The 25,384-nt window shown below is 39.9% G+C and overlaps 1 protein-coding gene and 1 long non-coding RNA gene across 2 annotated transcripts; both read left to right on the forward strand.

The window, feature by feature from the left end:
- The first annotated feature begins 17,325 nt into the window (after positions 1 to 17,325).
- LOC114834320 (fish-egg lectin-like) lies at positions 17,326 to 19,163 on the forward strand. Its single transcript, XM_034288436.1, has 5 exons — positions 17,326 to 17,502; positions 17,630 to 17,860; positions 18,043 to 18,260; positions 18,344 to 18,462; positions 18,861 to 19,163. The coding sequence occupies exons 1-5, from the start codon at positions 17,448 to 17,450 to the stop codon at positions 19,000 to 19,002; spliced, it is 765 nt and encodes a 254-aa protein (XP_034144327.1). The 5' UTR covers positions 17,326 to 17,447; the 3' UTR covers positions 19,003 to 19,163.
- Positions 19,164 to 21,531: 2,368 nt separating this feature from the next.
- Positions 21,532 to 24,418, forward strand: LOC114834321. Its single transcript, XR_004574766.1, has 4 exons — positions 21,532 to 21,605; positions 22,070 to 22,183; positions 22,577 to 22,784; positions 24,365 to 24,418. It is a non-coding gene; the product is annotated as an uncharacterized LOC114834321 (long non-coding RNA).
- Positions 24,419 to 25,384: the final 966 nt, after the last annotated feature.

The raw sequence follows: 25,384 nt of genomic DNA on the forward strand, positions 1-25,384 counted from the left end.
CAAATAAAAGTCAATAACAAGTCAATAACAAAACACAATGTGCAGATGGTGAAGGGGTCTGACTGTGTCTGAAGATACATCATAATACACATACACTACATTCTGTATAAATACAGTCAATATAAATAGTATTCTCACCCATGTTAAAATGGCAGGTTCTTGTGATGTAAAAGAATGAGACAAAGATAAATCATGTCAGACCTTTTTCCACCTTTAATGTGACCTATAACAAGAACAATTCAGTTGAAAAACAAACTGAAATCTTCGAGGGTGAAAAATGAAAAATAAAAACCTTACAATAACCTCAATAAGCATCAGCCACTGGACTGTATTGCGTTGTCTGTCTGTCTATATTTTGTGTCTTTTTTGTGTGAGTTGAGTGTGAAATTATGCATTAGTAAAAGGAAAAGAAAAGGGAAAAAAGAGGGGGCACAGAAATTATGCTATTAATGACAGTAGTCACTATTGACTTGGTTGACATTAATAATGACAGTATTCACTATTGACTTGGTTGACATTAATAATGACAGTAGTCAGTACTTGGTTGACAATAATGACTCATCTAACATTCTGACCACTGACAGGTGAAGTGAATAACACTGATAATCTTGTTATTATGGCACCTGTCAGTGGGTGGGATATATTAGGCAGCAAGTGAACATTCTGTCCTTAAAGTTGATTAGTTAGAAGCAGGAAAAATGGACAAGCGTTCTGAGGGACTTTGACAAGGGCCAAATAGTGATGGCTAGATGTCTGGGTTTGAGCATCTCCAAAACTGCAGCCCTGGACCACGAAGCAATGGAAGAAGGTGGCCTGATCTGGTGAATCACATTTTCTTTGACATCACGTGGATGGCCTGGTGTGTGTGTGTCGCTTACCTAGAGAACACATGGCACCAGGATGCACTATGGGAAGAAGGCAAGCCGGCGGAGGCAGTGTGATGCTTTGGGCAATGTTCTACTGGGAAACCTTGGGTCCTGCCATTCATGTGGATGTTACTTTGACACGTACCACCTACCTGAGCATTGTTGCAGACCATGTGAACCCTTAAATGGCAACGATATTCCCTGATGGCATTGGCCTCTTTCAGCAGGATAATGCACCCTGCCACAAAGCAAAAATGGTTCAGGAATGGTTTGAGTGACAACAAGTTAAAGGTGTTGACTTGGCCTCCAGATTCTCCAGATCTCAATCCAATCAAGCATCTGTGCGATGTGCTGGACAAACAAGTCTGATCCATGGAGGCCCCACCTCGCAACTTGCAGGACTTTAAGGATCTGCTGCTAACATCTTGGTGCCAGATACCACAGCACACCTTCAGAGGTCTAGTGGAGTCCATGCCTCGATGGGTCAGGGCTGTTTCGGGGGCAAAAGGGGGACCTACACAATATTAGGCAGGTGGTCATAAAGTTATGGCTGATCGGTGAATATCACTCATGACAGGCAAATGGAAGCTTGTTGGGTGCAACAGGAATGAATCCTTAAATGCATTAAATTAGTTAGTGATTGCACAATGGATCTAAAATAGCTGTTGTTGTAGGTTAGGAAGAAACACAATCAACACCAACCATTGCAGATAACATTGAGAAGGTGAATGAAATCATATGTGTCAGGAGATGAGTGTTGCACAAGGACACCATCATTTATTTCACATTTTATCAGTACCACCTCAGTGTCAGCTTGTCAAGTCTGAATTTAGATCCACACACAGTGGGACTGAAAATGCTCCAGATCAACATTTCTCACATGACATACAGTAACTCAACATGTTTTGATTTAAAGGTGATTCAGGCAAATTGCACAAGATTACATTCGATAGCTGAACAGTCATAACTACTTTTATTGTAAAATAATGAATCTGAATTTTAAATGTTACAGCGAGGTTAGAACTGCCTCTGTTCTCCAAGTGACATTTAAATAATGTCAGTGATCCATTGCTCTTATGGAACTGCTTGTTGAGGGATGTGGATATAATATTGATTCAAGCAGTTGTACCCTTAAGTATTTTTGAATGGAAATCCAAGCAGAATTGATGGGGGGCAGTGTTCATCCAGAGGTTAACGAATAATGATGTTGAAAGTTATTCCAAGAAGACCGTCTTCCTGTTGAACTTGGCAGCGATTATTCAAACTTTGATTCTTGCCATATCTGAGAACTACAATAGTTATAGGTTTCCATTATCGTTTTTCCCCTCCAGTCAGCAATTAATCATTTTGAAGTAAACCACAGTTGACAGCGTGGCCTGCCAAGAGGATTATTTTGTAATGCAGTGGCTGCATAGATAAAACCCCCACCTCATTTACTTACTGTAGTTGCAAACTGTGGTTCTTTCTCACTCACACACTCAATAAACATCTCTGCTTAAATCCTCTTGGAACCAGCTTTCCTGCTATGCATTAGATTTGAAAACAAAAAGTGCTGCCTCAAAATGCAGAAATGCTAACTCCAGGAAAGTTTTGCACATAGTTTTGGCCGAATAATAAACAGGTTTCATTTATGTTCGCTCTCTCTTTTCCCTAAACTCAAAAAAACTCCTTGAATCACCCCTTGCGTAGAATTACCAACAATGAGAGAGTAAGGGAGATAAAGCAAGCGAGAGACAGACACATGCAACCATGGACAGAAAGATGGACAGATGGACCGACAGACGAACAAATGGACCAAAAGATGTCTTCCGGTGGTTACGTTTTGGTTACATAAGTTGGCCTTCATGAATAAGATAACCTACAGCACTGATTACATTATTATTCACACACACTTTAACACTGTGGTTTTGACACCACAATTGCGTTAGATTGCAAAGTTCCTAGTTTCTACCTTTTCTTATTTCAGTAACTTGTGTCCCTCACTGAACACAACAACCTGTCAGTAATCCTTGATAGTTGTAGAGCAATTCCACATACCATCTTTATTTTTTATATTTTTGGCACGATAACAAGGAAATCATCCATAATTATAAAGTTGGCATTGCCACTTCAAGAAACCCCTGCATTAATGGTAATGAAATTTTAGGAACCTTTTTGTGGCGGCGCACGTTCAATTTGGCAACTTAATAATGATTTATTGTAGAGGTGGTAGCGCATTACATAGTAAAAAGGTGGTTGGAGGTCATGTTCTTGAAGGTCCTCCTTTGGATGTCTCATAAAAGCTATGAACTGTCAGAGTTCGACCATAACCTGTGATGAAACTTGAACACAAATGAGTGGGAGGGACATTTATTCTAACGGGCGGCCAAGAAATATTTGACTGCCACAGCAATAGCATGGCACACCTCCAGTTAATGGTTCCTCCAGAAAACACTTTGCTACTTTGAAACTCTAACGAGCAAATGTTTCCTTGAGGAAAGCCAGATGTTCCTTGAGGATCTCTAGAATGTGTTAAATCAATAATTGTGAGAGTGTATGTGTGAGACAGAAATGTCTTAATGCACTCCTATCATCGCATTTCTTTCGTTGTCAGTTGTCTGCAAACAGTCAGTGGTTTCTGAGTGGGCGTTTTGTTTACATGAGGAATATATCAGGGAAGGGACAATTCATCAGAATTGATTTGATCTGTTTTTAGACGGCAGCAAAATGTTATTGTACAGTTTTTTCATGTTCCACATTTATTTTAGTAAAATCCTGTTTCCAAAAATGTTATTTGCATAATACGCAAATAAAAACAGAATAGAATCATGTGCAGATCATTTATTTCTGTATTTAATTGAAAATAGTACAAAGACAACATATCAAATATTGAAACTGAGAAATTTTATTGTTTTTGAGGAAACAAATTATGCCAGCAACAAAAACTTGGGACAGGGGCATGTTTACCACTGTGTTGTCTCACCTCTTTTAAGAGGAGACCTGAGGAGACCAACTGCTGTAGTTTTGAAAGTGGTATGTTTTCCCATTCTCACTTGATAGGATTTCAGCTGCTCAACAATTCGGTCTCATCATTCTAAGAGGGATGTGTGTCCATATTCCAAGGCCAGAAAATTACTATGTTGAGCAAGCATGGCATGGAAAAGTCACTGTTTTCACAATGTGATATGTTTGTGTGTCTCCCAGTGTCAACTAGTGTGGTGTGTGTGAATTATGCCCTCATATTTAGACTGACTTCCCAAGTCTCCTTCACTCAGGTGATTTACAATTTTAGCTTATAGAGCCGTGTAGACTTGCTTCAAGTGAATACAATCTGTGGTGGAGGGCTCAGCAGCACAAACTTCACTTGTCATTCATGAGAATCAGAATAGACTTTTTGATGGAAGACACTGCCTCCAGACTCTACCGGAATTATTCCAAGAGAATTTGACGTCTCATGCTCGTCACAATTTAGGCAACAGGGTGCCAAGCGCAGAGTTAACGGACAACAAAGGGTTTAGTAACGAAACGAGATAATGGTAAAAACATTTAAAAAATGTAAAATGAACAGCGGGAACAAGGCAGGCAGGCGGAAAAACACATGAACTCAACAAGGGCTGAACAGAACTGGGCAGTCTTAAGAGGGAGTTAACAACACACAGGTAGAAACAATGACAAACGGACAGGCTATTTTAAGGATGAAAACCAAACCGAATGGGCTACATTCAGGAAAAAGTTAAACAGATCAAAACCAAACCTCACAGTTCTCACTTGGACAATAGGAATTCAACCTTAGATTCGTGTACTGCAAGAAACGCTTCATCAAAAATAAAAAATAGGCTTGAAATGAAGAAAAGGATTTGTCAATGGGTTGTCAAGTTGTAACAATACAGAATGTGTAACAAGACAGAAGATTCTGAAGACAGGGATTCAGATATAACAAACATTTTGTATTGTTACAAGATTGATTCAAGTATGTTATTTTTTATGATTAGATTTTTTAGATTAGATTCAACTTTACTGTCATTGAACAAGTACAAGTACAGTACGATGAAATGCAGTCACCAGAAGTGCAAATAGAAGAGGGCAAAAATGCTATGTGGATTTTTTTGATGCATCTATGTAGAATGTGGTCATGCTGCCTGGGTAGGTACATGGATGGTCTATCATTTAGTTAAAAAAAATGAGGGTGAGTTGGGTGTGATGAAGACTCATACTGAGTGTGAGATTATCTGGAACAAAGCTTCACTTTCTTTAGTCCATGCCAGTTTGCATGTATTTTGCATAAGGCTATCATTGTACCTGATAACTAATGGTAAATTAAAACAGACATGATGGGGTAACACTTTACAATAAGGATACAGTAATAAAGATTATTAAATGCATTAATTGACATGGATTCATGACTTATTAATGCATCTATAAAGCCTTGATTATGTGTGTATGTGTTAATAGACATATTAACTAAGTATTAGTTAACTGTTGGAACACATATCAACAAACATTAACTAATATATGAAAACATAGTGTAAACTAATAGTTAACTAATGCATCTACAAATAATGAACTGTGTGTGGTTGTGTCAATAAACATGTTACCAAATGAATAGGTAACTAGTAAAAGACTATCTATCAATAAATCAATATATTGCAATCCAAATCTTAATTGATTCAAGTTATCATTGGTGTGCATGTGTAAATAAACATGAATACACCTAGCTAACTGTTGAATGGCCCAATAACAAACATGAATTCATACATGAATTTAAATTATTTCATGATGACATAATGCAACTACAGATTTATGATTTGGTGTCCTTCATCATAGCGAAAACAGTTAAATGCTTATTATTGAACATAATCAGTTCAAATGAAGTCATTTCTTAGAAGGCAACATATAGAATAACCCTAATTCCTTTAACAAACAACACCTTTCCCCCAACTACTGTCATTTGTTGATGAATACTGTCCAGTCACAGAAGCCAGGCTTTTGTCCTTTGTGAACATTACCTTACTTGTTACTCAGTGACCTGTTGCTTACTTACTTGCTTTTTCTTGTGTCCATCATGAACAATAATAGCTGTTGTCAATCCTGTGTATTATTTCTTCTTGATATGTCATGAAGTTCAAGAACTCATGTGTTACACTCCTAATGTATTGCTTAATTATCACATGTATAATTCTGCTGTTTCAAGAATCTATTATATATATATATATATATATATATATATATATATATATATATATATATATATATATATATATATATATATATATATATATATATATATTTTAAACATGCTTGAATGTTCTCACGAAAAAATGCATTTCATTAACTCCAAAGTAATATTACCCAAATGTCTGATGCTTTTTATAGTATTTTGTGCAAAAATGCAGATCTCATGTATTCATGCTAATGACTGTAAAGTAGAATTGTATTGTATTTCAAATGTGTCTGTAATGCTTAACTCATCTATTTCTTAGTTATCTTCAAGTTTATTCATGCTTTTAGATGATTATGAACTGTTACATAATGATAATTCATAATTAGTTAAGGTAATGTGTTATCCTTATTGTAAAGTCATGACTATTCATTCATTTATTAATTGCTGAATAAAGCTTGCAAATGGGTATAAACTATTAAGTACTGATAATTAAGTATTAGTTAAGTACATTTGTAATCCTTATTGTAAAGTCATGAATATTCATTCATTTATTAATTGCTGAATAACGCTTGCAAATGGGTATTAACTATTAAGTACTGATAATTAAGTATTAGTTAAGTACATTTGTAATCCTTATTGTAAAGTCATGAATATTCATTCATTTATTAATTGCTGAACAAAGCTTGCAAATGGGTATTAACTATTAAGTACTGATAATTAAGTATTAGTTAAGTACATTTGTAATCCTTATTGTAAAGTCACAACTATTTATTTGTTCATTAATTGCTTAATAGAACTTGCAAATGGTTATAAATCGATAATTAAGTATTAGTGCAGTACATATCAGACAAACAGATTTCAGATTTTTTTTTATTACAACAGAACAACATCAACAAACAAGAAAATAGGGCATGAGCATTGAATCTGAAATAAATAATGGTCCTGGAAAATAATAGATGAAAACAAATAATTGTGCCCTATATTTATCAACTGCTTAAACTAAAATTTCAAATAAACTCAGCTTCTAAAGCTAATTGTTTGTTTTGTTAGGTAACAGCTTCCTATCTGTCTTCATGTTCTTGACAGCAGCCAAAATTTCTGCATCCTCATCTACAGCTTTCTTGCACCTATTCGCAAACACTGCAAGTTTGTCTTTGCCTTGAGCTTCCAGGAGGGCGCTGTACTTGTTAGGTGCCGCAATGGCCAACTCTGCAATTGGTGCAGTAAGAACAATGGTGTTTCGGTCCACGCCATACTTTTTAAATGCACCTGACATGCTTTTACCCTTACAAAAAATGTTCAGAACATTTTTGTATCTTGCCACAACCTCTGCAGGGCTGCCAACTGAAACAAGAGAGAGAGTTGTTAAAAAAGTGTACGTTTTAAAATGTGTATGGCTTGCATATAACTTTCTTTTAACCTGAGATATACCCCTTTGTCGGCTTGACCCAGCATCTTTTCCCTTCATAGATTTCTTCTTTCTCTTCTTTTCTTTCCTCCCCTTCTTGGAATACTTCTTTTTTTTCTTTCTGTCTTCAGAGGAAGAATCAGAATTGGAGGATTCGGAGGAATCTGACGAGTCTGAGTCAGATGATGACTCTGACTCCTACATTTCTCTGGGCTAAATCCAGAGTCTATTTGATTCTAGACTAGGTCAAAAGTATGACCAGGTGGACAAGGACAGGGACAGCAACGGGCCCCCCAAACCAGGTACTCCGAAGGTATGGACCAGGACCTCATGTCCTCCTAAATTCTTTTACTGGATTAGACTTAGAAAAGTTAGAAAGTGCATTCCTCATATCCCCCAACACTAATATAGCCAGGAGCAAAACGACGACCTAAAAAAAATATACATTGACTGGACGAGCCATTTATGGTCAATACAAATTGACATAGGCTATAGGCTACAAACTCAGAGCTTTTGATTGGTCCATAAACCCTTCCTTGCCAGTTAAAATGAAATTGAGTTAACCCCAAAATATCTGGAAAAGTTTACTTTGTTTTGGACTGGTCAATGAAACAGCTTTGAAAATACATCGCAACACAAATGCTAGTCAGACCTTTCTGTTTCTATAAAGGGGTGCACGTTTGAAATTTTTCCCTAACACTCTCAATCCTGATAAAAATAGTACCATACTTACACACTTGATTAACGTAAAATACTGATAATCAGAAACAAAAAACGGGCAACCCTTGGGGTCACCAGGACCAGGATTGGGAAACACTGTGCTAGGCCTAGTGCATTCTTACTAAAAAGAAAGTTAGTCAAACCATATAGGGTTCCTCGATTTGTTCTCTAAATGGAACCTTGTTTAAATAACTCTTTGCAGAGGTTTCAATATAGTCTTCTTAAAAAAAGTCCCTGTATATGGTTCTAACTACAACACTATATAAAGGGTCCTACCAAGAACCATTTTATAATCTAAAGGTGCATCAATCTGCATTAACTTTTAGATCAGGAGCATGGTCATTGCACTGTACCCACTTGAACCAAATCACCCAGGTTTCCTTACCAAGTAAGCCAAGGTCCCTGTTTCATATAAAAAAGAAAAGCCTACATTAGGAATTATATTAATGAGATTATATACTATAATTATATTTTTTTAATTGAAAGTATATACATTTTTATTTAAAAACACTGTGAAATGTGTTCACTGTTTTGCTGATTGATCCCGGTTATTGATGGGTACAGATCAGATTCATCAAATAAATCCATGGCCTTATGTTGGTCTTATGTTGGTCATTGTTCACAAAGAGGATGTCCTGCTCCTAAAATCTACTAGTGCTGGCATCCTATTAATGAGAAACAAAGCATTGGGGAAAGTGACAAACTACAGTTTATGAAAATGTCATGACAGCATTATGACCATCCTGTGTCACTTTACTTGAACTGACAAAATATAGTTATGACCATGTTATGACACTACACTTAAAGTAAAGTGTTACCAAGACAGAATATAAAAATACAATAGCATAAAAACAAATACTCAAATGAAAACATCAAAACAACATCATAATAAAACATAGAATAAGAAAATAGAAATAAAATAAAAATGGGATAAAAATATAGGAAGCTCTAAAAGATGTAAGACTAAACAGTGTGGTTAAGTTTAATTGCTCAGTCATAGACGCGTGAAAAAATATGTTTTTTTAACCTGGATTTAAAAATGCATATGTTTGGGGCACATTTAAGATCTTCAGGTAGTTTATTCCAGTTGTGTGCAGCATAACTGCTAAACGCAGCTTGACCATGTTTAGTTTGGGCTCTGGGCTCTACTAGCTGACCTGTGTTCATAGATCTAAGGCACTACAGGTAGTGTGGGGGAAGTGCTGTCTTCTCTCCCAGAGGAACTGAACTCTTTCTATGCTCGCTTTGAGAACATCATCCCTGGCATGGATACTCAAATGGACCAGGACGGTTGCCCTTTCCAAATGACCAGGACAGATGTCTGTAAAGCCCTTAAAAGGATTAACACCTGCAAGGCTCCTGGACCAGACTACATCTCGGGCCAGTTCTCAAGGTCTGTGCTGACCAACTGGCTGTTGTCTTCACTGATATCTTCAACCTATCGCTACGTCAGTCAGTGATCCTCACTTGCTTCAAAAAGTCCATAATTGTTCCTGTGCCAAAAAAGCAGAAAGTCCTCTGCATGAATGACTACCGCCCTGTAGCACTTTCACCAATCATCATGAAGTGCTTTGAGTGGCTAGTTAAAACACACATCACTGACTCAATGGCTTGAACACTTGACCCGCTAAAGTTTGCCTACAGACATAACAGATCCACAGAGGACGCCATCGCTCTGACCCTCCACTCTGCGCTCTCTCATCTGGGCAAAAGGAACACATATGGGAGAATGCTGTTCATTGACTATAGTTCAGTCTTCAACAACATTGTGCCCCACAAACTGGTGGTTAAGCTCGGGATCTGGGTCTCGACCCCACTATGTGCAGATGGATCCTGAACTTCCTGACGGGCAGACCCCAGGTGGTGCGGATGGGCAACGCCACCTCCTCCTCACTGACTCTCAGAACGGATTCTCCCCAGGGCTGTGTTGAGCCTGCTCCTGTACTCTCTCTTCACCCACGACTGCCTGGCAACTCACGTCTCCAACACCATCGTTAAGTTTGCAGACGCCACTGACGTCACTGACTTCGTGGTGTCAAGATAACCACCTCCAGCTCAATATCAGCAAAACGAAGGAGATGATTGTTGATCACAGGAAGCAGCGGCAGGGAGACCACGCCCCCATACCCATCAATGGGTCTACAGTAGAGAGAGTTCACAACAGGGGGCAACATCAGTGATGACTTGACCTGGTCTCATCACTCTAACATCTTGGTGAAGGAGGCCAGGAAACAGCTCTTCTTCCTAAGCCGATTTAAGGAGATCTGGCATGGATTCCAGGATACTCTCCAACTTCTACAAATGCACTATCGAGAGTATCCTGACCGGTTGTGTCACCGCTGGTATGGCAGCTGCACCGCCCTCGACCGCAAAGCACTTCAGAGGGTGATTAAAACAGCAGAGCACATCACAAGGTCTGACTTGCCATCCCTGCAGGATCTCTACACAGAGAGGTGTAGGAGGAGTAGCAAACGGATCATTACAGATCTCAGCCACCCATACCATGGACTGTTTACCAAGCTACCGTCAGGCAGAAGGTACAGGTGTATTTAGTCCAAAACAAACAGGCTACGGGACAGCTTCTTTCCACAGGCTGTAAGGCTGCTCATCTCGCGGACCACTCGTCCCTTCAATATCTACATTATAGTAAGCCTGAAATAAAACATTTTGCAACTGTTTCTGGTGGAGTTTCAAAGTACGCATCCATGCATGCGTTTTGGGTCAGGACAGACAAACAATTTGCTGGCTACAACATACAGAAGTTACAGTGAGGAAAAAAATGTTTTATCCCCTGCTGATTTTGTATATTTGCCCACTAACAAAGAAATGATCAGTCAATAATTTTAATTATAGGTTTATTTGAACAGTGAGACAGAATAACAACAAAAAAATCCAGAAAAACTTAGGTGAATGAAATAAGTATTTGATCCCCTCTCAATCAGAAATATTTCTGGCTCCCAGGTGTCTTTTAATCAGGTAACGAGCTAAGATTAGGAGCACACTCTTAAAGGGAGTGCTCCTAATCTCAGTTTGTTACCTGTATAAAAGACACCTGTCCACAGAAGCCATCAATTAATCAGATTCCAAACTCTCCACAATGCAGACACAGTTTGGCCTAATTTGTGGCCTTAGAAATAATTATATGAATAATTGTTAGGTTTGTGGTATGGCGGCTGTTGTATTTCTATGTTCATTGTCTTTAAGTTCTAGTTATTCTATTTCTATGTTCACTGCTTTCATCATGTTCTTAATGTTCTTACCTGTGTCTCATTTACCCTTGATCACCTCCCTATTTAACTTCCTCAGTTCCCGGTTCCTTTGTTGGTAATTGTTTCATGTGACGTCCATGTTCTGAGTTGTAGATGAGCTCAGTAGATGAGCTCCTCTGTTTGTCGGATGAAGAGGATGAGGCTCCCTACGATTAAGTTAAGATTTTAATATTTAGTTGTGAAAGATTCCATCTTTGTTTCCCACAAAGTAAGATTTCTGAGTATTGCGTCACTATTACTCAAGGTGCAATGAAGGGGTACTGTAGCACAGATCATTCCATGACCAAACCAAGCCCAGATCTATGAGAGACTGTCTTGGGCTGATAGAACGAGTATTAGACATTGATGTTTCCAAAATGGCCACTGAGGAAAGACAGGCAACAGACTATTCCATGTGCAACAATGACGGAATGTTCAAGGCTGTCCAAGACCAACAGCCATTGCAGCCGGTGGAGCTGAGCTTTATGAACGAGAAGCAACAATCTAGACTGACTTGTTGGAAAAGGTACACCTCCTTTTCGGGACATTGGGGTCTTAGATAGGTAGTGGGCATGCATTAAACATGGGGAACACCAGAATCGCTGAAAACGTTACAGAGAGGAAGCAGCAGCATCAGTAAGGCTTAAAAGGAGGGATGGAAATTAAGAGTGCTGTGTATGAAAGGTACACAATACAACTCCTATCATCCTTAACTGCACAAGCAGGAGCGATTTGCTAGGACATGGGGAAATCAGGGTGCAGAGGGGTTGAATTTCTTTTTTTTTTTAAATACACTGCTCAAATAAATTAAGGGAACACATAATCATCTGAGTATAACACCAAGTCAATTTAACTTCAGGGTTATCAATCTGTCCAGTTAGGAGACAGGCAATTGTGAATCAATGTCACCTGTTTTGGTGCTATTGAAAGTGATATTAGGCGCATTGGAAATGTAACAGCAAGACAACCCCCAAAAAGGGAATGGTTTTGCAGGTGGTTGCAGGTGGTCTGTCCTTATCCTTCCTGACTGATTCTTCTCTAGTTTAGCATTTTGCTAGTGTCCTTGTCACTACTGGTTGCTTGAGGCTGTACCTGTAGGACATTCAGGTTGCACAGGAAGTCCTCCAAGATGACACATCCATACGTGGCATCTCAAGGTTGGTCAGTCTCAACAGCAAAGAGGAGATACCAGGAGAAGGGCTTTACACGAAGAGCAGCAGGACCTCTGTGCGAGGAGGAACAGGAGGAGCACTACAAAATGACCTCTAGCGGGCTACTGGTGTGCATGTTTCTGACCAAACTGTCTGAAACACACACCATGAGGGTAGCATGAGGGCCTGACATCCTGTAGTAGTACCTGTGCCCCCAGCCCAGCACTGTGCAGCTCGATTGGCTTTCGCCAGAAAACACCAGAATTGTCAGGCCAACTATTGACGCCCCGTTCTCTACACAAATGAGAGCAAGTTCACACTGAGCACGTGACTGACCTGTTTTAAGGTTTCAAAGGGTTTAACAAGATATGGAAATGAAATGCTTGGTTTTCCTACTCCCGACAGTGCGGTTAAAAGTAAAAAAGTAACAGTAATTATAATTTAACAAGAAACCAGGCAAGCTTAGTTCAGCCAGCCCAATATAACATAAATGTTTTAATCATTAGGAATCATTTTCTAACTTTAAATTACACTTGCTAAAACATTTGAATAAGAAATACATTAAGGTTTACAGTGCAGATCAATGTGATTCAACTCCACAATCTGTTTTCAAAATACTCCTGTGTAATCTTCAACAGTGGCTGAGGCTATGTTTCTGTGTGCAGTATGCATCATTAACTACTGTGTATAGTGCCCTCAACAAATAGTGTCACCCTTGGTAAATATGGTCCAAACCATATGTAATTATTTTAGGGAACAGAACACCAGGCGTTCCCTAAAATAATTACATATGGTTTTGTGGTGAGCCCACGGGAGGGCCACCAGGCGGCCCGCCCGTGGGCTCACCACCCACAGGAGGGACCATAAGGGGCCGGTGCGAAGAGGATCGGGCGGCAGTCGAAGGCAGGGGCCTAGACAACCCGATCTCTGGACACGGAAACTAGCTCTAGGGACGTGGAATGTCACCTCGCTGGCGGGGAAGGAGCCTGAGTTAGTGCGTGAGGTTGAGAGGTTCCGATTAGAGGTAGTCGGGATCACCTCTACGCACGGCTTGGGCTCTGGAACCACACTCCTTGAGAGAGGATGGACTCTTCACCACTCTGGAGTTGCCCATGGTGAGAGGCGGCGGGCTGGTGTGGGTTTGCTTATAGCTCCCCAGCTCTGCCGCCATGTGTTGGAGTTTACCCCGGTGAACGAGAGGGTCGTTTCCCTGCGCCTACGGGTCGGGGATAGGTCTCTCACTGTTGTTTGTGCCTACGGGCCGAACGGCAGTGCAGAGTACCCGACCTTCTTGGAGTCTCTGGGAGGGGTGCTGGAAAGTGCTCCGACTGGGGACTCTATTGTTCTACTGGGGGACTTCAACGCCCACGTGGGCAGCGACAGTGACACCTGGAGGGGCGTGATTGGGAGGAACGGCCCCCCTGATCTGAACCCGAGTGGTGTTCAGTTATTGGACTTCTGTGCTAGTCACAGTTTGTCCATAACGAACACCATGTTCAAGCATAAGGGTGTCCATCAGTGCACGTGGCACCAGGACACCCTAGGCCGCAGGTCGATGATCGACTTTGTTGTCGTCTCATCTGACCTGCGGCCATATGTCTTGGACACTCGGGTGAAGAGAGGGGCGGAGCTGTCAACTGATCACCACCTGGTGGTGAGTTGGATCCGATGGCGGGGGAGAAAGCTGGACAGACTCGGCAGGCCCAAGCGTACTGTAAGGGTCTGCTGGGAACGTCTGGCCGAGTCTCCTGTCAGAGAGATCTTTAACTCCCACCTCCGGCAGAGCTTCGACTGGATCCCGAGGGAGGTTGGAGATATTGAGTCCGAGTGGACCATGTTCTCCACCGCCATTGTCGAAGCGGCCGCTCGGAGCTGTGGCCGTAAGGTCTCCGGTGCCTGTCGAGGCGGCAATCCCCGAACCCGGTGGTGGACACCGGAAGTAAGGGATGCCGTCAAGCTGAAGAAGGAGTCCTATCAGGCCTGGTTGGCTTGTGGGACTCCTGACGCAGCTGACGGGTACCGACAGGCCAAGCGGGCTGCAGCCCGGGTGGTTGTGGAGGCAAAAACTCGGGCCTGGGAGGAGTTCGGTGAGGCCATGGAGAAGGACTATCGGCTGGCCTCGAAGAGATTCTGGCAAACCATCCGGCGCCTCAGGAGAGGGAAACAGTGCCCTACCAACGCTGTTTACAGTAGAGGTGGGCAGCTGTTGACCTCAACTGAGGATGTCGTCGGGCGGTGGAAGGAATACTTCGAGGATCTCCTCAATCCCGCTGTCACTTCTTCCATTGAGGAAGCAGAGGATGAGGGCTCAGAGGTGGACTCGTCCATCACCCGGGCTGAAGTCACTGAGGTGGTCAAGAAACTCCTCGGTGGCAAGGCACCGGGGGTGGATGAGATCCGCCCTAAGTACCTCAATTCTCTGGATGTTGTGGGGCTGTCTTGGTTGACACGCCTGTGCAACATCGCGTGGCGGTCGGGGACAGTGCCTCTGGGATGGCAGACCGGGGTGGTGGTCCCTCTTTTTAAGAAGGGGGACCGGAGGGTGTGTTCCAACTATAGGGGGATCACACTTCTCAGCCTCCCCGGGAAAGTCTATGCCAGGGTACTGGAGAGGAGAATACGGCCGATAGTAGAACCTCGGATTCAGGAGGAACAGTGTGGTTTTCGTCCGGGCCGTGGAACACTGGACCAGCTCTATACCCTCTACGGGGTGTTGGAGGGTTCTTGGGAGTTTGCCCAACCAATCCACATGTGTTTTGTGGATTTGGAGAAGGCATTCGACTGTGTCCCTCGCGGCATCTTGTGGAGGGTGCTTGGGGAATATGGGGTCCTGGGTCCCTTGCTAAGGGCTGTCAGGTCCCTGTACAACCGAAGCAGGAGCTTGGTCCGCATTGCCGGCAGTAAGTCAGACTTGTTCCCAGTGCATGTTGGACTCCGGCAGGGCTGCCCTTTGTCACCGGTTCTGTTCGTAATTTTTATGGACAGAATTTCTAGGCGCAGCCAGGGGCCGGAGGGTGTCAGGTTTGGGGACCACACAATTTCGTCTCTGCTTTTTGCAGATGATGTTGTCGTGTTGGCCCCTTCTAACCAGGACCTTCAGCATGCGCTGGGACGGTTTGCAGCCGAGTGTGAAGCGGTGGGGATGAAAATCAGTACCTCCAAATCCGAGGGCATGGTCCTCAGTCGGAAAAGGGTGGCTTGCCCGCTTCAGGTTGGTGGAGAGTGCCTGCCTCAAGTGGAGGAGTTTAAGTATCTAGGGGTCTTGTTCACGAGTGAGGGAAGGATGGAACGGGAGATTGACAGACGGATCGGTGCAGCTTCTGCAGTAATGCAGTCGATGTATCGGTCTGTCGTGGTGAAGAAAGAGCTGAGCCGCAAGGCGAAGCTCTCGATTTACCAGTCAATCTACGTTCCTACTCTCACCTATGGTCATGAGCTTTGGGTCATGACCGAAAGGACAAGATCCCGGATACAGGCGGCCGAAATGAGCTTTCTCCGCAGGGTGGCCGGGCGATCCCTTAGAGATAGGGTGAGAAGCTCGGTCACCCGGGAGGAGCTCAGAGTAGAGCCGCTGCTCCTCCACATCGAGAGGGGTCAGCTGAGGTGGCTTGGGCATCTTTTTCGGATGCCTCCGGAACGCCTTCCTGGGAAGGTGTTCCGGTCCCGTCCCACCGGGAGGAGACCCCGGGGAAGACCTAGGACACGCTGGAGGGACTATGTCTCCCGGCTGGCCTGGGAACGCCTCGGTGTCCCCCCGGAAGAGCTAGAGGAAGTGTCTGGGGAGAGGGAAGTCTGGGCATCCCTGCTTAGACTGCTGCCCCCGCGACCCGGCCCCGGATAAGCGGAAGAAGATGGTATGGTATGGTAGAACACCAGGCGCAGAGCTGATAAAGACAATGACGGATTTAATAACGACATTTGGGCGGGTGGGTGGGGAGGCTGGCGGGCGGGCCACACAAACAAACAATAAGGACATTCGACGTTCAGGAACAAAAGGCCCAAACTAAACAAAACAAAACAGAACCTGACAAAAACAGAAATTATGTTAATTCTCTTGATCTTTCATTCACAATTCATATTAACAGAAGTAAAATTATTGAAAAAATAAATGTGTTATACACCTTTTTCTCCAAAATGTGTGCTACATTTATTGGCACCCTTAGACATTTTTATGAATAACATTTACCTGATGTGTATTCATATTCTACGTTTTGGGTTTAGCTCAGTGTTTATTAACCATTAAGAACATTTAGTTGGTAAGCCATGAATTCCTGTTTCACTGGCGTATAATTCCCATAGTCATCTCTCACAATGGTAAAGACCATATAATACAGTAATGATGTGCGACAAAAGGTTGTTAACCAAATTTAGTAAATACAGCTTAATGGGTTAATTCAGTAACTAGGGGGGCAATTATTTAATTGCCCCCCAATTAAGGAAGTAACTACTCACATTTTTTGGATCAAGCGTATACTTTTATAAAAAATGTAATGGCATGTCAACTCCCCAGGTCGGATGAAGTAGTTTTTCAGACAAACAGAATAAAGTGAACAGATAATTTGTGGGGCTTTAAGAGTGAACATATGTCACACCAGCGACAGGTGAGATTTCTAGGAAATTATGCAGAAATACATCCTGTTCTTTAAAGTTAAGTGCATCAACTTTAAGTCTTTCTATAATTACACAGAAAATATTGACAACCAATCTAATCCAAAATGTAAATACAGAAAAATTTAAATAGCAAATACAAGGAATTTCTTCATCACCAGGTGACATTAACAACAAAACACTTTCACCAACTGGCACCATCACCTTCTTGTTGAACAGGAGGAACAGGAAGCTGTGTGCAGGGCTATAAAAGAACGAAGACCCGCAATAAGACAATTGAGCTTTGGTGACTTAGAGATCTACATAATGAGAGCTACTGCAGTTATCCTTCTGGTTGTCTGTCTGCTGGACTTCGGTCATGGTAATTAATCATTATCAGAAACATGCATACCAAACTTGGCAACATGTTTCCTCATTAATGTCATCCTTCTTCTTGTCTACATCTTTTGTCAATGTACTCCACCCATTTGTGTTTGGTGTCTCCATAGCATGGAACTGCAAGGAAATCAAGTTTAAGAATCTGCGTCAGATTGACGCAGGAATTGGACAAGTGGTTGCTACCGACACAAGTCAAATTCCCTACTACCTGGTAGGGGATGAATTGATCCGCCTGCCTGGTGCTCTGTCACACATCACTGTGGGGCCAGCAGGAATCTGGGGTGTCAATGAGGCATATGCAATTTACAAGTATGTGGCCGGTAATTGGGTGCAAGCTGCAGGTAAGTGATTGGTCAATTTTAAAGATGTAAGGCACCTGTGTTTATGCCTTCCTGATATGATCAGAGTCCTCTGAAAAAGTAGTTATTTTTACACATTTAACTCTATGCCTTTGTAAAGTTTGTAAAGTAAATTTGCCAGTAAACAGGTTCTTTGTTTGCCTGTCCGACTATTTTGTCTTCAGGCCTTCTGAAACAGGTGGATGCTGGCGGTGACCCTTTTATTGTTGGGGCCACAATGAACGATGGACCATTCTGTCTGAGAAGTGGTGCCACAGTTGGCTACAAGGGTCCAGACTCACCCCTTCCATGGACTGGATTGACAGGATTAGTGAAGTACTACAGTTGTGGACCCTTCATCTGCTGGGCTGTTAGCAAGGATGATGATATCTTCATAATGAATGTAAGATCTGGGATAAAGTCTGGAGTGTCAGTTAACAATAGTTAACGCTTTGTCTTAACCAATATTTTTACGTTTACACCTAGCTGAAGCCAGACTGTCAAAACGGTGGGTGGACTCAAATTGGTGGGAAACTTTCCATGATTGAGGTGGCATCTGATGGTAGTGTCTTTGGAGCTACCTCTAATGGGGATGTTTATACCAGGTAAGTTTGAAGCTTGAATGAATATCGTTACACGCTTTACCCTTTCAATGTTAACTCATTTTGAAGTGACTTGTAAAGACCATACAGTGGCTTTGAAAATGTTCTACCCTCTTATTGAAAATGCTGAGTTTTTTTTATGTTAAGTCGGAAATCAAAACATATGCCAACTTTAATAATATATTGTAATGAACATAATACACACACTAACACAGATTTCTTCCGGTAAATAGTTGATTATGTTGTTGTTTGTTCTTTTAAGAAAGTGCACAGTCTTTACTAAAATGTAAGTGACTAATAATAATAGTAGAATTAAATGAAATGGATGACCTGTTAATTAAATGGATGATCTGTAACATGTAACATCTGTAACATGTGAAACCCACTCATTATTCCAACAGAGACGGCATCACAGCCAGTAAACCTGAAGGCACAGGATGGACCCAAATCCCAATGTACTTAAAAATAAAGCATGTGACCTACGACCTGGGCCGTCTTTGGGCCATCTCTACGTCTGGTGTCACAATGTTGTGCACAAATTAGCTTCTCTTCTGCTTCTGAAGGCCGTCATGGGACAACATCAGTCAAATGATATAAATGTTGTTTCTGGTCACAGCTCAAAATGTCATATCATGTTTTTGGTGTTAATCACTCTCACATAGCTGTGATGACGTTAATTGGTAACACTTTACAATAAGGATACAGTAATAAAGATTATTAAATGCATTAATTGACATGGATTCATGACTTATTAATGCATCTATAAAGCCTTGATTATGTGTGTATGTGTAAATAGACATATTAACTAAGTATTAGTTAACTGTTGGAACACATATCAACAAACATTAACTAATATATGAAAACATAGTGTAAACTAATAGTTAACTAATGCATCTACAAATAATGAACTGTGTGTGGTTGTGTCAATAAACATGTTACCAAATGAATAGGTAACTAGTAAAAGACTATCTATCAATAAATCAATATATTGCAATCCAAATCTTAATTGATTCAAGTTATCATTGGTGTGCATGTGTAAATAAACATGAATACACCTAGCTAACTGTTGAATGGCCCAATAACAAACATGAATTCATACATGAATTTAAATTATTTCATGATGACATAATGCAACTACAGATTTATGATTTGGTGTCCTTCATCATAGCGAAAACAGTTAAATGCTTATTATTGAACATAATCAGTTCAAATGAAGTCATTTCTTAGAAGGCAACATATAGAATAACCCTAATTCCTTTAACAAACAACACCTTTCCCCCAACTACTGTCATTTGTTGATGAATACTGTCCAGTCACAGAAGCCAGGCTTTTGTCCTTTGTGAACATTACCTTACTTGTTACTCAGTGACCTGTTGCTTACTTACTTGCTTTTTCTTGTGTCCATCATGAACAATAATAGCTGTTGTCAATCCTGTGTATTATTTCTTCTTGATATGTCATGAAGTTCAAGAACTCATGTGTTACACTCCTAATGTATTGCTTAATTATCACATGTATAATTCTGCTGTTTCAAGAATCTATTATATATATATATATATATATATATATATATATATATATATATATATATATATATATATATATATATATATTTTAAACATGCTTGAATGTTCTCACGAAAAAATGCATTTCATTAACTCCAAAGTAATATTACCCAAATGTCTGATGCTTTTTATAGTATTTTGTGCAAAAATGCAGATCTCATGTATTCATGCTAATGACTGTAAAGTAGAATTGTATTGTATTTCAAATGTGTCTGTAATGCTTAACTCATCTATTTCTTAGTTATCTTCAAGTTTATTCATGCTTTTAGATGATTATGAACTGTTACATAATGATAATTCATAATTAGTTAAGGTAATGTGTTATCCTTATTGTAAAGTCATGACTATTCATTCATTTATTAATTGCTGAATAAAGCTTGCAAATGGGTATAAACTATTAAGTACTGATAATTAAGTATTAGTTAAGTACATTTGTAATCCTTATTGTAAAGTCATGAATATTCATTCATTTATTAATTGCTGAATAAAGCTTGCAAATGGGTATTAATTATTAAGTACTGATAATTAAGTATTAGTTAAGTACATTTGTAATCCTTATTGTAAAGTCATGAATATTCATTCATTTATTAATTGCTGAACAAAGCTTGCAAATGGGTATTAACTATTAAGTACTGATAATTAAGTATTAGTTAAGTACATTTGTAATCCTTATTGTAAAGTCACAACTATTTATTTGTTCATTAATTGCTTAATAGAACTTGCAAATGGTTATAAATCGATAATTAAGTATTAGTGCAGTACATATCAGACAAACAGATTTCAGATTTTTTTTTTATTACAACAGAACAACATCAACAAACAAGAAAATAGGGCATGAGCATTGAATCTGAAATAAATAATGGTCCTGGAAAATAATAGATGAAAACATTATCTTGACATAATGGGATTTCATACAATTGTAATATATATGTATATCGCAATTGATGCTAATACAACTTTGATCACAAAAAATGTTTAACATAATTTTACCACAAACTGGAAAGCCTCGCAAACTTAAGCTGCAGGCAAGTTGATGCTACTGTCAGAATTACCTGCATTTTCGGCCAAATCCTCCAAACCTCGCTTTTTCTGCCTTGTCTGCGGGCGATTGTGATTAAACTTATTGACCTCCATGCTCAAGTTTGTTCCGTAGGTACGTGTGTGCAACTCGTTGATACGTACGGAGATGCCGGCACAAGGACAAAACGAGAGCGTTCGCGTAGTAGACCGCACTTTTTTGGAACATAGACGACACTTGAATGAGCGGGAGTTTGTCGGGAAGTGACGTAATTAATTTGAACGGTATAGTGCCGAGAAAGATCAGCTAGGTAAGAGATCGAAAAGTTTTTAATTAAAAAATTATATAACTAGTTATATTAATAATAAATAGTGAACAGTGGAGATGCTATTAGAGAAAAAAATACTTTCTCTCGTTGGTGGAAAACCCAACAAAAAAAGGACCCTGAAGTTAGTCAAGTGGCTGCAAAAAAAACATCTGCTACAGGGCAAAATGAGGTGCAGAAGATGCCACCATAGAATGAAGCTAATACTAAATGCAAACAAAATAGACTACTGTGAATGGTAAGTAATATGTACTATGTGTTACATTACAATGGTAGGTAGTGTGTGTCAGTATAATTACAAATCTGGAGGTTAATGAACTAAATGTAAACAATTCTATTACCACATGGGCAATCTATGAAGTGATTTATTGTAAGTGAAAATAACTGGGTCATGTATTTGTTAATAAATATAATAAACATTGATATATATTCTATGATATTATTTTTTTTTTATTGTTTTAATTATTAAAACACTGGTTACTCTAAATCACCAATTAAAATTGATGCATTTGTTGGTGTACCAGGGTCATAATAAACTGTCCGCTTTACAAAAGTAGAAATAAAGAATGAGAAGTAGCAGAAAGCTATAATTATATAATTAGTAGAAATTAACATGATTGTTTTATACCTCAATTAATTGTTTTTAGGAATGTTGTCCCAGTAATTGTTGTTTATATTCCATTATCTGTTGATTTCCTTCAGGGTCTGCAGAAGGCAAACACACAGAGGAAGATCAACAACCAAGTCGCCAAGGTCTGGATCTTTGTTTGAGAGATCAAAATGTACCCTATTCAATTGGATGAAATTCATCTACAGGTAAATGGAAAACATGATTACTGACAGTGTCCATTAAAGGTGTAGCACATTTAAACATTATCATGCTAACATTTTGTGGTGGATTTTGGCATTCAGTTTAGGAGTTATGATGTGATGTAAAGTTATATTCACTATGCAGCAACTGCAAATTTTTCTGAGGAAATGCAAATGCGTGATAAAGCTTTTTCCTGAAAAATTGTCAAAACCTTTTCCTGCACTACCTGCTAGGATTTTGCAGCAGTGGGCTCTTGCAGAAGTCTACTAGTAGCAAACTTTGTTATTGGAAGCAATTACCTCACTGTTCCTACATCTCTCTCAATCATTCACAATCTCAGTAAGGTCAAGTGTAATGTCTTCAACCACAATAATAAAACATTGTTTTTCTTTCAACAGATTTGCACAAGGGCTTCGCTTGAGGCAAATTGATATGCTCAGGGAAGGGATTACTGGAAGTTCTCGAACACTCTCCAAGATGGCAAAAACACTGAGGAGAGTCTGTCGCCACTCAATGAAGGCATATATCAGAAGAAAGGGCCAAGTCGTTGGACGACACAGGGAATTTGTCATGATTGATGAGAGCAACTTCCGTCATAAACGAAAGGTAGGTAACTTTCTACTGTATAGTATGATAACAAAAATATGTGGTTATGATAACAACAAACTCTGCTTTCTTCAAAGAATACTCCATTTGCATCAATTACAGCCTTGCAGAAATTTGGGATGCTAGTTGTCAATATGTATTCTTTAGAGATTTCACCCCATGCTTCCTGAAACACCTCCCACAGGTTGGATTGGCTTGATGGACACTTATAACGTATCTTACGGTCAAGCTGCTCCCACAGCAGCTCAATAGGGTTGAGATCCATTGACTGTGCAGGCCACTCCATTATAGACAGAATACCAGCTGAGTGCTTCCCTAAATAATTTGTGCGTAGTTTAGAGCTGTGCTTTGGGTCATTGTTCTGTTGCAGGAGGAATTTGTGTCGAATCAAGCGTCGACCAAAGGCTATGGCATGTCATTGCAAAATAATGATGGACTTCCTTCAAGATCCCTTCCACGCTGTACAAATCTCCCACTTTACCACCACCAAAGCACCACCAGACCATTACATTGCTTCCACCGTACTTTACAGATGGCGTCAAGCACTCTTCCAGTATCTTTTAATTTGGTCTGCGTGTCACAAATCTTCTTAGTGATCTGAACACCTCAGACTTAGATTTGTCTTTCCATAACACTTTTTTTCCAATATTCCTCTGTCCAGTGTTTTTGCTCTTTTGCCCACCTTAATCTTTTCTTTTTATTTATTGTTTTTATCAATCTGAGATATGGATTTTTCTTTCGAACTCTGCCTACAAGGCCAGCATCCAAAGACGCATCATCACTGTTTACGTTGAGGTTGGGGTTTTGCAGGTACAATTTAATGAAGCTGCCAGTTAAGGAACTTTTGAGGCGTCTTTTTCTCAAACTAGACACTAATGTATTGTCCCTTTGATCAGTCCTACCCCGGGGCCTCCAACTCCTCTTTCTAACCTGGTTAGAGACTGTTGTGTGAAGGGAGTAGTACACAGCATTGTACAAAGTCGTAATTTTCTTGGCAATTTATTGCGTGGAATAGTGTTCATTTCTCTGAACCAGATTTGATGAATAGAAAACCTTAGCTCTGGTGAAAACTGTTGTGCTGAAAGAAGCAATACAGCTAGCCTTATTTAGGTAAGTTGAGAATCTAGCGAATTGGCAATTGTGGGTTCAATTACAAAATGGCCAGAAATAAAGAACTTTCTTCTAAAACGTGTCAGTCAATTAGCCTTTAATTAATTTGTGTTAGCAAATCCAACAGGATGAACGAAAAGGATAAACTTGGATTTGCAAACACAATGTGCCATTGAACACAGAAGTGATGGTTGCTGATAATTTCTACACTCTGCCAGTGTAGAAATTAAATTAAAAGTCAGCCATTTCCAGCTACAGTAGTCATTTACAACATTAACTATGTCTACACTTTAATGGAAAAATGTGATTTTTAAACAAAAACAAGGTAATCTGTCAATGTACCCCAAACTTTTGAACAGTAGTGTATAAATATGTATAGTTGACTTTCACTTAAAAACGTTTTGTTAATGTTTGTTAAACCCATGACATACAAATTTAGAATATTTGTTCATGCCTGTTTTTTCCCCCAGTATGGACGAGGAAGGTTTGCACAGACATGGGCTCGAAGAAAGTGGGTGTTCAGGATTCTTGGAGTTTCACAAAGAAGAAGGAGGCCTATTCTGAGACTGGTTAAGCGTAGGTCTAGACGTCACCTGGTACCCTTAATTGAGCGGCATGTGTATCCTGGAAGCCAAATCATCAGTGACGAATGGCGGGCTTACAGAGGCATACTCACCAGGCTTGGCTATCAACATTTCTCTGTGAACCACAGTCGATGGTTTGTGGACCCAAGAACAGGAGGCCATACACAAAATCTAGAGAGAGCATGGTCTACTTTCAAAGGGTATGTATGGCGGATGAGAGGGAACAGAACTGAGTCCATGCTAAAGAGATGGTCCACTTGGGAGATTGCTGAAGGACATTCGGCACATGTTCCACTTATAAGGTGTTTCATTTGTAGGTCATGCATGTAATCCTAGGGAAAATCTTTAGCTTTGTTAGGCTCTGTTTTTGCTCGGTTTAGATTTTGCTTTTGTTTTTGGTCTGTTTGGTTCTGGTCCTTTGATTTTGAATGTAGCTTGTCCTTTTGTATTATATTTTGGTCCTTTTGTTTATTAAAATACCTGTTTGTTTAAGCGACCTTCGTGTGTGCCTGTGTCCTGCTACCCCTGTTGCATTGTGACAACCTTACTATAAAGATCTTACATTTTATTTATCTTTAATTATAATCAAACAAATTATTATTGTCGGCAAGTGCTTTTAAGATATGAAAACGTAGTTATGTCTTTACAGTTTACAAGGATTACAAATGTACTTAACTAATACTTAATTATCAGTACTTAATAGTTAATACCCATTTGCAAGCTTTATTCAGCAATTAATAAATGAATGAATATTCATGACTTTACAATAAGGATTACAAATGTACTTAACTAATACTTAATTATCAGTACTTAATAGTTAATACCCATTTGCAAGCTTTGTTCAGCAATGAATAAACGAATGAATAGTCATGACTTTACAATAAGGATTACAAATGTACTTAACTA

The sequence above is a fragment of the Esox lucius genome, chromosome 19, assembly GCF_011004845.1.
Source record: "Esox lucius isolate fEsoLuc1 chromosome 19, fEsoLuc1.pri, whole genome shotgun sequence".
In the NCBI taxonomy this organism is placed as follows: Eukaryota; Metazoa; Chordata; class Actinopteri; order Esociformes; family Esocidae; genus Esox; species Esox lucius.